At 34.0% G+C, this 14,165-nt stretch overlaps 1 protein-coding gene across 2 annotated transcripts; it reads left to right on the top strand.

The window, feature by feature from the left end:
* The first annotated feature begins 1,748 nt into the window (after positions 1–1,748).
* Positions 1,749–13,210, top strand: LOC110702662 (OTU domain-containing protein DDB_G0284757-like). Of its 2 annotated transcripts, none has more exons than XM_021880410.1 (10): positions 1,749–2,083; positions 3,290–3,540; positions 4,660–4,733; positions 4,946–5,000; positions 5,081–5,155; positions 5,621–5,694; positions 5,807–5,855; positions 9,308–9,392; positions 12,921–12,977; positions 13,062–13,210. In XM_021880410.1, the coding sequence occupies exons 2-10, from the start codon at positions 3,379–3,381 to the stop codon at positions 13,106–13,108; spliced, it is 678 nt and encodes a 225-aa protein (XP_021736102.1). In that variant the 5' UTR covers positions 1,749–2,083; positions 3,290–3,378; the 3' UTR covers positions 13,109–13,210. The 2 variants fall into 2 exon arrangements, with proteins under 2 accessions (XP_021736102.1, XP_021736103.1); XM_021880411.1 differs by lacking the exon at positions 1,749–2,083 and adding an exon at positions 2,134–2,771.
* The last annotated feature ends 955 nt before the right edge of the window (positions 13,211–14,165 follow it).

The raw sequence follows: 14,165 nt of genomic DNA, 5'->3' as shown, positions 1-14,165 counted from the left end.
GCCCTTCTTGCTAAACAAATGTGGAGATTGTATAACAATCCCAATCCTCTACTCCACGCTATATTGAAAGCTAGATACTTCAAGAATAAGTCTCTTTTGGAGGCTTATCGAGGGTATGACCCGAGCTACTCGTGGAGAAGTTTATGGGGCTCGAAATCTTTGCTACTAGAGGGTCTTCGATGGAGGATAGGTAATGGGGCTGATATCAAGGTTTGGTTGGACTCATGGATTCCTGGGAATATAATTCCAATGCATGATAACTCCTTTGATCCCGAATTGCGCGTCTCTGAGCTCATTGATCTACAATGTGGCAAGTGGGATGCTAATATTTTGCACCAACATTTCTCAGATGAGGTATGCTCACAAATTCTCCAAATCCCTTTGTCAAATAATTTACCCAATGATAGGCTATATTGGTGGCCATCTGTCAATGGTGATTTTTGTGTTAAATCGGCTTATTGGTTGGGTAAATTAGGGGCTGCAAATGTTAATAATGATAATGATAAAAATGTGTGGAGAATTGTGTGGGGTTTAGGTGGCCCACCAAAGCTAAGCCATTTTGTGTGGAATGCTTGTAAGGGGAGTTTGGCTGTTAAGAAAAAGCTTCATAGGCGTCACATTGCACCTGATGATCGTTGTGGGGGGTGTGGGATTGAGGCTGAATCCATTGCCCATGCCTTGTTTGAATGTAATGGTGTACGACAGGTTTGGAGTCGACATGAATTGGATGACTTAATTGCGGATTCTCCGCGTCATAACCCCTTCTCTGAGTGGCTTGCTTGGATGAGCAATAGAGTGGATCGAAATGTTTTGCGAAGACTCTTGACAATTGCTTGGGTTGTTTGGTTTTGTCGTAATAAACTTGTATATGCTAATGAGCAGCTCGATATTTGTTTTGTGGCTGAGGGCTTCCTCCGTATGGTCCATGAGCATAGCGTGTATGCTGGGAAAGTGTTCCATTCCCCTCCGTGTGCTAGCACTTCTAGTGTGTCGAGATGGATGCATCCACAAGCTGGGTTTGTTAAAATAAATGTTGATGCACACGTTGGTATAGGGTCGGCTGGTGGATTGGGTGCGGTGGCTAGAGATAATAATGGGAGAATCCTATGGGCTGCCACGAAGAGGCTTGCGGTGTGCTGGGCTGTCGAGGCTGCAGAGGCAACATCAGTGCGTTTCGGGTGCAGCGTTGCTAGGAGAATGGGTCATTCGAAGGTCTGGATTGAAGGTGATTCACAAACTGTTGTGAACAAAGTAAGCAAAGGTGTTCTTGGTTTTTCCCCAATATGGCTGATTTATGATGATATTAGGAAGCTAGCTAGCTCCTTTCATGCTTTTAATATTTCTCATGTTCGTAGAGCAGGTAACACTGTTGCTCACCTTGTTGCAAGGTGGGATACTCGTAGTTCGTCGGAACTTATTTGTATTGACACTATTCCGCAAGGCACTTTAGCCTTGGCGAAACTTGATTTGGAATAATAAATCCTGCTAACGTTTCCCCTCAAAAAAAAAATAGTCAATAATAACATAGATATATAGTTACAAACAAAAATATACATATTATAATATTATATTATCATAGGTCTTAAAATCATGCATGATCAAAAGGGAATTAACATTCAAGTTAAAAGTTATTCTATAACTTTATCATCAATCTATGCCCAAACACAAACTAGTTTCAATTAAAAAAATCCTTGTGCAATTTGTGCCGTGCAAGTCCTCCCTATTCTATAACTTTATTCATTCCTCTCTAAAATCCCAACGTTAGTGAGTGTAACGCGGTCTTACGCGCAAAATCAAATTACATTTTCAATTAAAAAAAAAAATTAAAGTGAATAAATTAGGAATAAATTGAAGAAAGCCTCCCATTTTCAGCTCCCACCCCCCCCCCCCCCCCCCCACCAACCAATAACTATTTTTAAAAACTCACACGCTTAAATATCATTTCTATTAAAATATCCCATTTTTCTTAGCCGACAAATTTTTTATCTAAGATCAACAAAAAAAGAGTCATTTCAATTTGATCTGGGTTTTTTGCTAAATTTTTTATTTTCTGTATCATCAAAGAAAGAATTATTCTTTTAAGGTAATTCTTCTTCTTCTTCTTTTTTAATTTTTTTTAATTGTTGGTTTTGAAAATTATTCCTTGTTGAGTTGATGTAAATTATGACCTTTGTTTCCAATTTGAATTTTTGGTATTTTAAATTTTGATTGTAGAAGTTTTTAGAGGAATTAATTGAAGAATATGAAAATTTGAGCTGGGTAATTGACTAATTGCTGATTGTGGTATAAATCAGATAAATTGGCGTCTAAATTAAGCAAATTGACTAATTTTGCTGTTTATGGGAAAAACTGAAGCTGAAATTGTTGGAAAATTATGAACTTTGTTTTTTTTTAAATTTTTTTTTTGGGGATTCTAAAATGTTAATAATTGCATTTGACTTTTTTTATATGATAACTCATGATCAATTACTTTACAGGAGTTGAATTTGGAGGAAAAGTAATTCATTTTGTTTTCTTATTTTATGCCTAAACTTTGGATTCTTTGTTTTTTAAGACATGATTACATATTTGGGCTATCAATTAATTTAGCTAGATAGACGAATCAATTTAGAGATATGTAACAAAAAAAAAAAAAAAAAAAAAAAAAAAAAAAGAAAAAAAAAAGAGGTTTCCTCAAATTCTTTTGTACTTTTGATGGTGTTGTGAGAAGTGATCGTTCTATTTTATGACTATAATGGACATAATCAGACTCGATCACCTTCTTAATTAATGTAATTTTCGGTATCATTCGATTACTTTTGCAGTAGTTGGCTGTTTGGTGGCAGGGATGGCTTGTTTTTGCATAACTAGCCGCCTGTTTAGTAGGTTTTTGATGGTTGATTTCGTGCCGCGTTAAAAACGTTCCCTATAGCTTCCTTGGAGTTTCTTCTTACCCCCAAAATGTAGCAAATTCTTTCCTATATTTGCTAAGAAATGCAAGTGTGTAGATTTTGTGGGTTTTTGTTGTTTGTTACACGAATGGCAGGAGATAAACTTTCCGAAATGCGTCATACCTTAATAAGCGTGGTTGAGTGTTTCTAATCAACATGTGGAGCAAGTGTTCATCTGCTGTTACTCTTGTTAGTTTGTTTTTGTTAGGCTGTCTGTTCAGAAATTCATCATAAGAACACTGTTGTTGATTATATCAGGAATTTAGCTGACTTGCCTTTTCTGAACCTCTGTAACATGATTCTGTAGAATTTTCCAAGCTCTTGTGCTTATTATATCCTATAATTTCCATCTTTCACAGGCCTCCATAATCTGTGTTGTACTCCTCTGTCAAACTTGCTGTGTTTTTGCCCTTCATTTGTGCTGATAATAGAAGAAATCATACATCAAATGGTGACAAATGATATCCACAGTGAATGTTCTAGCTCAACTTCATGGAGTAGTCAACCTGATACAGAGGATGATAGGATGATAGCACTTATGCTAACTGAAGAATACTCTCAACTAGATGGTGCTGTTGCTCGACGTCTCACTAACCTTGCTCCTATTCCTGTAAGATTACAATTTTTTTCCCTTCACGATACTTGTTAGCCGTATGGAGAAAGCTAGAAATTACATTTCTGTGTGCTCCTTAGTAATAACCATGAAGTTATTTTTATTGTTACAACAAAAATTTTAAGTATTAGCTTGTAGTATCCTTTTTTTTTTTTTTTTTTTTTTTTTTTTTTTTTTTTAATCCTGGTATACCAGTGATCCCCCATTATCATTTTCCATATCTTAAATTCTCTTCCCTGCCCTAACCAACGTTTTTTTTTACCAAATAATACTTTTACTAAGTTTTTCATTTTAGCTACAGCTATATGTATGATGAATTTAAACTAGAAGTCATTGTCAAAAGTTTATTAAAAAATAGATATAAATTTTTATGCTCATGCTCAATGATATTGTGTTCATAACTTGATATATCATTAATGCTGTCCCCGACTCCCCAGTTGTGCTGTTGACTGATATACTTCATAGTACTCTTGCTTCTTTGAAACAATCTCCAATTTGTTAGCATTTGTCATAGTATGCGGATCTGAATAAGAAGGGAGTACTTTAAAGTTTTTGGCTGAAAAATGGTGTTACATTCATCTTTTTTTTGCCTTTTATCAGTTTATCTTTTCGAGAAAAATTCTGTATGTTCTAATTTTTTTGAGTAGGTATACAAAATACGAAGTATTAATTACGTGAATTCTACAAGTAAAAATAAGGCCTCAAGATTTATTCCTCTATTATTTTTGCCTTTGTCATTGGGAAGAAATTGTTGTTTTGTTTACCCGTGGTGGTGGGGGTTGACTTTTTCCTACCTATAACTTGATCCATAACTCAGATGTAATAACAATTGGGTATTTCTTTTCTTATAACCTATTGATAAATATAATGTGTGAAAGGAAGAGATGGTTGATGGGATGCAGGGAAGTAGAGATACTTCATCTAACTGCTGATATCCCCTGTTTAAATTGTAGCATTTAGTTTGCTACATAATACATTCTTAGTTTATTGGCTATTCTTGGCTGCCCTGTTGACCAAAGTCTATGGAATCATGACAATATTGTAAAACTATTGCTTTTTTAGTCTTACTACAGAAGTTCATTTTTTTTTTATTAAATTCCTTCTTTTTTTTGTTAGGTTATTCCAAGAATAAATTCCTTTATCCCTACCGTGAATGATGCCAATTTGGACCACCAACGGCTTCTCCAGAGGTTTGTCCCATGCTTAAGTAGGGTTGTTGGATTTAAACATTCACTTTCTAAGAGGTGTGAGGATTGCAATTTTCTCTGTTTTCACTTTTCACATCTCTCAATACATGGTAAAGAGTCAGAAATAACAATTTGGCCTCTGATTTGTTGGCCATGTATTGCTGTTCATGCTATCTATTGACTTCTTGTACCTTAACTGCTTCATTGCTTTTCAGACTACAAGTTTATGGACTCTTTGAAGTCAAAGTCTCCGGTGATGGAAATTGTCAGGTGAATGGAACTGTACATAATATGCCAATGTAGGTTTGTAACATTATATAGCAGTCTTACTAATCTTTGTCTCACTGCAGTTTCGTGCACTCTCAGAGCAGATGTTCAAGTCTCCAGACTATCATAAGCTTGTGCGTAAAGAAGTGGTCAAACAGGTAAATTCCGCATATCACCGTTAAAAGTTTTGTTCTCAAAAGAAGTGGGGTGAGAATAAACTAGACAAGAGAAGGAGATAAAGTTTGAAATGCAGTTCATTAATTTCCACCTATAAAGTGCTAGTTGATATTTGTTTTGAGTTTAGTGACAAGAGTGCTAAAGTGGAAGATAAGAGACCCATATTTCTCAACTGTCTTTTTTCTATAAAATACACATACCTAAATTTTTCAATTGGCTTGAGAAGGGAGATCCACACTTGCTCTGTAAGTCTCTTCTTTCAGTTTTCAATGTAAATTTTGGGATGAAAGTCTAAACCACCTTGAGAAGTCAAACAAACACATCCTCTGGCTTGGGGGGTACATTTTTGGATGTGCCATTGATAATTATGCACTCTTCAGCTATAGTCCAATTTTCTATCATTAGCTCCAAAATTTTAATGTATGCTATCATTTTTTTTCTTACAGCTAAAGGAGCACAGGTCTCTTTATGAAAATTATGTTCCAATGAAATACAAGCACTATTACAAGAAAATGGCAAAGTATGCCCTTTATGTTTACGATGATTGCCTTATGTTTTCAGTGATCTTTTTTATTCATTTTTTTTTTGCAAAGCTCAAGTACTTATTTGCCATCTAATTTATGCATATGCAGAAATGGGGAATGGGGAGACCATATTACTCTTCAGGCAGCAGCTGATAAGGTATGCATTTTGGCTATGCATCATATATTTTCTTGTTTATGGGGTCGCAAAATTGCTTTAATGTTATTTCCTTGTTTATGGGCATGTATATGCTGGACAAATTAAGATGTCATTTTCTATGAAACAAAAATGATATGAAAGGTAAGAAATAAACATGTCTAGTGGCCGTAATGCGGATCTAGGCTAACTAAAACCTATAGGACATACTCTTTAATGAATGACACAGTTCAATGAGTTGCCTTTGTCGGTTCAGCTCTTTGTGACAATGTACACATGCACTGAGTGGCTGAGCGTATAAGAGTCTTGAAGCCTGTATTTTAGGCAGGACTTGAAGGCCTGTGCATAGGTAAAGTAAGGGGCCTTTCTATATTTATAATTTAATCACAAATAGTCATGATACAGGCTACCAGAGTCATGCAATCACTATTGAATATTTCTTGAAAAAAATGTAATTCAATCAGCTCTAATATAATACTAATGTCTCTCAGATATGATAATAATATGACCAGAGCAGTCTGCTATAAAATAGAGAACATACAGGCAAAATATTCTCAGCTAGGTGACCAGACTACCATAGTTGTTATACACTCATCTTTGTGCATTCTCTGGATATTAACATGTTTATTTAAGCATTACGTCATTACCCAAAGTGAAGAAGATCAACTTTAAACTCCTAGCAATATGTTTAAGATTGGCTTTCTTTCACTATATATTAGATATCAAGTTTAAAAAATTATAATAAGATCAAGTTATAGGGGAGGGATCGGGTGAGAATAGATCCATATGTGAGAACCCATACCTATTTGAGAACTAATCTAAAATTTAGAACATCTAAGTGAGTAATAATTTAGAACATCTGCTTTTAGATTTAGAACGTGAGTAAAAATTTAAAAAAACCTTGATTTATAATTTAGATCATATGAATAAAATTTAGAAGATGTGATTAAAAAGTTTGGAACATGTGAGTAATAATTTAGAACATATGTTTTAAAATCTAAAATATATTATTAAAAATCTTAGAATACATAATTTAGAATTTAAAACACATAAGTTAAAATCTAGAACAAGTAATTTAATATTTAGAACATGTGAGTTGTAATTTAGGACATTGGATTTAACTCATTTAATATTTAGAGCATGTGAGCAAAAATATTGAACACCTGATTTAATATTTAGAACATACGACGAAAAATTTAGAACATAGAGAGTGTTCTCACATATGAAAGAGTTCTCTCATAAACGATGGGTTCTCACGAGAATCTTCTCATAAGCGATGGGTTCTCACATATAAAATACTACCTCCGATTCATTTTAGTTGCAACAAAGGACAACTTTACGCAAACCAAGGCAAAAGATTGAAAGCATGATTATGGAAAAATAAGGGTACATGCTTAACTATTAATCCACCCCCCCCCCCCAAAAAAAAAAAAAAAATAAATTCAACCTTAAACAGTAACCCACCACTACCACCACCACGGACACCACCAAGCATCACCCAAACCACCCACCACCACCACCCTGCAACACTATAACCATCCACCACCACCCCACGCACCTAGAAACCCAGGATCCCAGCACCACGGCCGCAGATCTGCAACCACGAAACCCACCACAACGCCGCACCCATAAACCCACGAACCTAGCACCACCGCAAACCCACGAAACCAACCCAGCACCACGGCCGCCGATGTGATCTGCAACCACGAAACCCACCACAACAACGTCGTACCCAGAAACCCACGAACCTAGCACCACCAACCCAGCAAACCCACGAATCAAACCCACTACCGCCGCTGATCTGAAACCCAAGAATCAAACTTGCAAACCAAATTGCCGATCTGTAACCCACGAATCAAACCCACGAAACCAATCCATGACGCCGCCGATCTACAACCCCCGCCGCTCGTAACACCATGAAGCCACCATGAAAATGGGGTTGGAGGAGGAGAGAGAATATTATATGGGATGAGAGTTTAATTAATTAAGATTGGGGTTTAATTTAATGAAATCTGATTTGTAATTTAATAAGGGTGTTTAAGAAAAAAAGTAAGGGCATATACGTCATTTTACAGGCCAAAAGTTACCAAATAAGGAATTTTTTTTTTGTTGCAAGTAATTTGAACCACCCCAAAATGGAAATTGTTGCAACTAAATTGAACGAGAGGTAGTATATATATACATATTCATCTCTCAACCCAAGTTTAAGTGTGTTAAATTATATGAGGCCCAATTTTCTTAAATACTATGAAAAAGTGTGTTGTAAGTATTAAAAAATAGAGGAAATATATATTTTGGTTCTTCTAGAAATAATTCACTCATGTAAAGGCATATGAAAAATTAATCTTGAATATTTTATTGATGAAAGATGCTCTACAATTAAGCTTTACTCTGAACCAGTTAGTGATTCCAGATGCTACTTAGAAATGTTATTATTTACCATCCCTTTACTGCTGTTTCCTTCTTCAAATTAAATTTTAAGTTATTTGTCCATTTTTCTTTCTGAAGGCTCTTCTCCATCTATTCTAGAAAGTATTTGAATATGCTCCATCTGTAATAATATTCCTATCAGCAGTATTTCATATACTATTGAAGTTCCACATCTTTCACCTCCTTAAAAACTAATTTCCTCAGAGTTTAGAGACTTTAAAACCCTATCATTGCTATAGGCAATGTACGTAACAAACTGCTGTATCCTAGGAATGATATGGGCATTAGGGTGGAAAAGACCATGAGAGGTTTTCCATATGTTATTATAATTCCCTAATTGTCTCGATTACTTTGTGCTTCATGGGATATATTTCGTCAACAAATTTATACATATGAAAAAATTACTTCCTCCATTTCATTTATGGCCTACATTTTTTCTCATTATACCCTAAATGCCCCACCTCATGGGTCACACTTACCCCCACAGACCCCACTAGGCCACTAACTCCTCTCACCTTTTTTTAATCTTTATTTACCTCCTAATGCCTCATCTTATGTACCCCACTTACCCCATTAACATAAATTATTATCATTTTATAATAAGATGTGACGTTTTTGTTCCTATAGTTCAAGATTTTTTTTTATTATTATTATTATTATTTTTTTTTAGGAAATAACATTGCAGTTCAATATGTACAAAAAGGAAGAATAAATTATTTAATTTTCTTCGATTGAAAAGCATACGACTTTAATGCACACTTGTTATAAGTCGTAGGGCAACTTTGTCACTTTTGCAGATACTTACATAACAAAACATTTATCCTATGAACCAAGAATTTTATTTTGAATATATGTGGAAGGATGAAGTGAAATGAAAGAACGGTGGAGCTACCCAAAACATCAAATGCAGAGCCTTAAATCATATTAGTATTTTGCTAGCAGCCTACTATACTGTGTACTTTTGGTTTATATTCCATCATGTAATTTGTTTTTCATGTGCATTTTGGTGGTTTCATTATGTGTAGTTTGCTGTGAAGATATGCCTCTTGACTTCCTTCAGAGACACATGCTTTATTGAAATTGTTCCCCAGTACCAGGCACCTAAACGAGGTATCCATGATATCTTTATACATTCTGTTGATATTCATATATTATTTGCTATAATGACAACTACAAGAAAGAGGTTGAAGGAAGCCATTCGCATGCTTATGTTCATATTTTAAAATTGATGGTTTGCACTTCGTATGATTCAGCATCAAAGGTTTCACTAAAGATGCTTAAAAAGTTTAAAATTAAAGTTAGCTCTCAACCTAAAGCAATTGTTGAAAAATTAAAGGAAATTTTTTTGGTAATTTTGAGGTATTATCTTCTCCATGATGTAACCCTGTACATTTTTTTTTGGTAATTTTGAGGTAAATTTTCTTAAGATTAATTTGAAGTAGAAAATTTTTGTAATATAGTTTCATTATTATAAGTAATGATTTATTTGAGCTGTGGATGTAAAATGACTAAATGCACCAATATTTAAATGTCCGGAAATTCTTATTGGCAACCTTATGTTTTCTCTTATATTTGGTAAACTTTAAAAAAAGAAATTATCACGAATGACCTTTTGGCTTCAGAAATATACTCCATAAAATTGTTTGAAAAATGTTTTTAGTATAATTATAAATAACATAAATCAATTCAAAAAGCTCTTTCCCTCCTCTCCCTCTCTCTACACCATTCCAGAGCACCTTTCCCCACAACTATCCTCCGAACTTTGCAGCAAATCCCCACTGCCACACCACCAACCCTATGCCTTACTGCTCACCCACCCAACCTATTGAGGTTGAAATTCTCATCATCATCCAATCATGATATGGGCCATTATCTCTTGTTTCTCCTTGCATACCCCTTTTTATTATTTTAATACAACTTTGAGTCATTAAAAGTGCATCTTGAATCTTAATACATGAAGATAGTATATGTCACTGGCAGAGTCAAGAATTTTAAACTAGGGTGACAAATAGACATTGTTTAGTTTGACAAAAATGTTGCAACACACATACACAAAATTTCTAAAATACAGAGTACTTAGTAAAAAAAAAAAAATTCCAAAATCCTGTACCAATTCTTCCTCCATTAATGTATGCTTATGTGTTTAGAATTTTTGAAGAATTGGGACATTTAATAATGTAGCCAATTAAATGCACGATTCATAATTACCTATTATAATTGTAATTTGGGGTATTGTTCATGCAAAACTACAGTTATAATTATGTAAATAAATATATGGTGTAATTATTAAGGGAAAAAAATGAATAAACACAAAAAGAAACTAAAATGGCTTGCAACAGGGATTGATCCCGCGTCCACAAGTCCCCAAGTCTCTACTAGTGGGACTTAAACGTTGCTCTATTTCATTTTTTTAGTCCCTTGTCCCTTGCTGGCTCTGCCAGTGGTATATGTAAATATATATATAATGTTATTGTATAATATATTATTGGAATAGTTTTAAACTTATAATGTATAATTTCATTATATTAGTTTTTATAATAATAGACATACAAAGGTACTAATGGTCAAGAACATGTCTCAACATGCATGAAGAGTGTTAATGAGGGTATATAAATTTTCCTCCGTACTGATTATTAATGATTAGATGAATTAACCATTCTTTTTCCTAACAAATTTAGTGTTACTTTCAGTATGGATCAAGTTCTGTGCGAGTTGAAATCCTTTGATGACATATAGAATATAAATACGCCTATATAAGAACTAGAGTGGCGTTTGGTTGGTGAAGGGTAAAAGGAATGAGATTAAGAAGGGGAAACACAGAGATTGGAAAGTTAATTCTTTATTTTTGTATAGTTGATTATTTTACATCAAGAAAGGGAATCACTTTTACAACCACCACTACCCCTCCTACAACCACAACACTTTAAACTCCTTCAGCCTACCTCCACTACTATAGCCACCGCCCTCCTCACCAGTTGCTGTCTTTACCCTCTCCAATTGCCGCCCTTCTCCCAATGTTGCCTGTCGCCGCTGCCATCCCTTCTCTCTCTCTCTCTCTCTCTCTCTCTCTCTCTCTCTCTCTCTTATTATTTTATTTGTTTTTTTTTTAAGAAAGTTTTTCATAATCTAGTTGTTTGGTTGTTTTTAGAGCGTTAAGGTTGTTTTAGGGCGTTAAGGGATGTATTTTGAGTGTTTGGGGGTTGTTTATGATCAGGGTGTTTATGGAGATGGTTAGGTTTTTTTGGTTGTTTTCGTGATGGGTATCTTTGTTTTGGAGGGTGATGTGTGGTGTACATGGTGGGTGTGGGGTTCATTCCGAGTGGGATTGGGTGGTTTCAGGTGCGCTTTCGGGTGGGAATGGGTGGGAATTTTTCAGGGTTGGTGAAGAGTGATTTGGGTGGGCGGTGATGATGGCTAGGTTGATGGGCGGTGATGACGGAACCACCACCCATCAACTCCGGTTGATACCTAAGTTGGATCCGGATGTAGCTTCGGTGAACCGGATGGGCATCCCAAAAAAAAAAAAAAAAAAAAAAAAAAAAAATCATCATCAACAAGGGGAATATAGTTGTGATGAAAAAAAATACTACTTCCGTTACATATTATTTACAACGATTAGACATTTTTCCTCTCTATTTTATGTCAAATCGTTGCAAATAATATATAACGGAGGTAGATTAAGTTTTGTAATTGTATGTATGTATAAAAATCAATTTGAATTATGGTGGCAGAACAGTACCACCAGCATGTTGGTGGAAAATTGCACTACCCACTTGAAATCGAACTGATTCATAACTCCTCAAACTGATTCCATCACAGTATTATTACATATGTCATTTCTGTTGAATTGGCCTGATTCAATTGCTGAAAAGATGTTGAACAAGAATCATTTGGCGTAATTAATTAGAATCATGAGTTCTTCCAATTCGGGTTAGTGGGGGTGGATGTGGGCTAGGAAGGGAAAGGGGTAGGGAAAAAAAAAGAGAGAGAATTTAGCATATTTTTAGCTTTATTTATACAATTAGGTCATGGAAAATTTTAAACAAAAGAAAAACAAAACTGAAAATTTCTGACTATGGATGTTTGACCTTGAATCATTTTTTTTTTTTTTTTTTTTTTTTTTTTTTTTTTTTGCGATGAAATAGTTATTATGGTTAAACTTAGAAAAACAAAATTACAAATTGTTATAATTTTCTCTAGTCATTTGTATATGCTGCATTAAGTGCTCATACCGAGTTTATTTCTTCTTAATACATATCTCCAGTATTTTATATATTCTATCATCTAAACCAAGCTTGGTTTGATCTAGCGGACTAGTGGTATATAACATGTACGATTTCTTAGGTGATGATATCAACTCTAAATAGGGCACTTTTTAGGTAGGATTACCTTACTCTTCCCTCCTCCTGCAACTAAGCTGCAAGGTGCTTGGGCTCCAACTGGCTGTAGAAAGAATATGATATTTTGTTTTTTTTAATGTACCATATATTAACTTTTTGAAAAATTATTATTATATATCTTCAATGCGTTATATTTTTCTAACATTTGAATTTTCTTCTTTGAAATTATCATTATGATGTTTAAGGGTTTCATATGAAATATTGATAATTAATGATGATTGTCTTTTCTATGATACAGATGCTTGGTTGAGTTTTTGGTCAGAGGTTCATTATAATTCATTATACGAACTCAGAGGTTTGTTCTTTGTGGAACTGGTGTATATTTACATTAACTTTATTATTGTATGCATTTAATCAAGTAGGTTTGTCTTTTTTACAGCCGCTCCTGTGCCACCCAAGCCAAGGAAGAAGCATTGGTTGTTTTAGATCCCTGGTTATGATCAAAGTCAATTGATTAGAATTAACTCTTTTGTACATTGCTTATACTTCATGTACACTAACATAAGAAAATATATTTGAGTTATTAAGCATTAGGATTCTCTTATTCTTTCATTTGTTCTCTTAAACAACCTTATTTTTGATCGATTGGGATATGCAAGATTGTGAAATTGCAGTAACATATGTTTATATAACTTATTTAGTATTTGTTACTTTTTGTTTTGTAAATAAGTTGATGAAAGATTTGAATAAATTTTTTTTGGCATTTTAGTTTTGGATATGTATGTGGTTCACTCAGGCTGTTTATGAGATTTCGGATTTCGGTGGCCTGGGGCAAAAACTTAAATCGGGGCCCTAATTCACGTATACTATATAAATTTTTTAAAAGTTGGGTATGCAAAATGAAAATGCATATTTTATTATGGTTAATAATCTTTAAAAACATCAAATTTCATAAAACATTGAAATTACATTAACGTAACTCTCGTTGAAGTAATTACACCAGCCGAACCATTCAAACTAAGTATTCAACCAATCAATTAGATTTTTTTTCCTCAAATTTTGTAATGTTTGCATGAAAGCAGTTATACAGGTTAAGAAAAATATAATTTAATACAAAGAAGAGATCTTGATGAATAAAGTCGTGTATGCACCGTTCAAAAAAAAAAAAGTAGGGTATGCAAGAAGAATTATATAATTAGATAAATTTCCGTTGAAAATTGAAGAGTTAAAGGACCGTTTTTTATAGTTTTCATCTTCAATTGAATCACGAAAGAGAAGAAATTTAACTAACTGAAAATTTTAATGAGATACATTTTGAAAAATAAAATTACCAAAAATAGGGGTACAATTAAAAGTAATGACATTTTTTTTTGTTAATTAAATTCACTTAGGAAAGTGAATAATTTGGGCAAAAAAAATAGGGAAGAAATACGTTTACCAAATATGCCATTTGATATTTTGGAACTCTACACTACTATTGTAGTGTTGTACAATACACACTTGTTGCTTTCTTTCTTTCTTTCTTTCTTTCTTTCTTTCTTTC

This window comes from Chenopodium quinoa, unplaced genomic scaffold (assembly GCF_001683475.1).
Source record: "Chenopodium quinoa cultivar QQ74 unplaced genomic scaffold, ASM168347v1, whole genome shotgun sequence".
Taxonomy (NCBI): Eukaryota; Viridiplantae; Streptophyta; class Magnoliopsida; order Caryophyllales; family Amaranthaceae; genus Chenopodium; species Chenopodium quinoa.
This window is presented reverse-complemented; position numbering and strand designations above follow the sequence as displayed.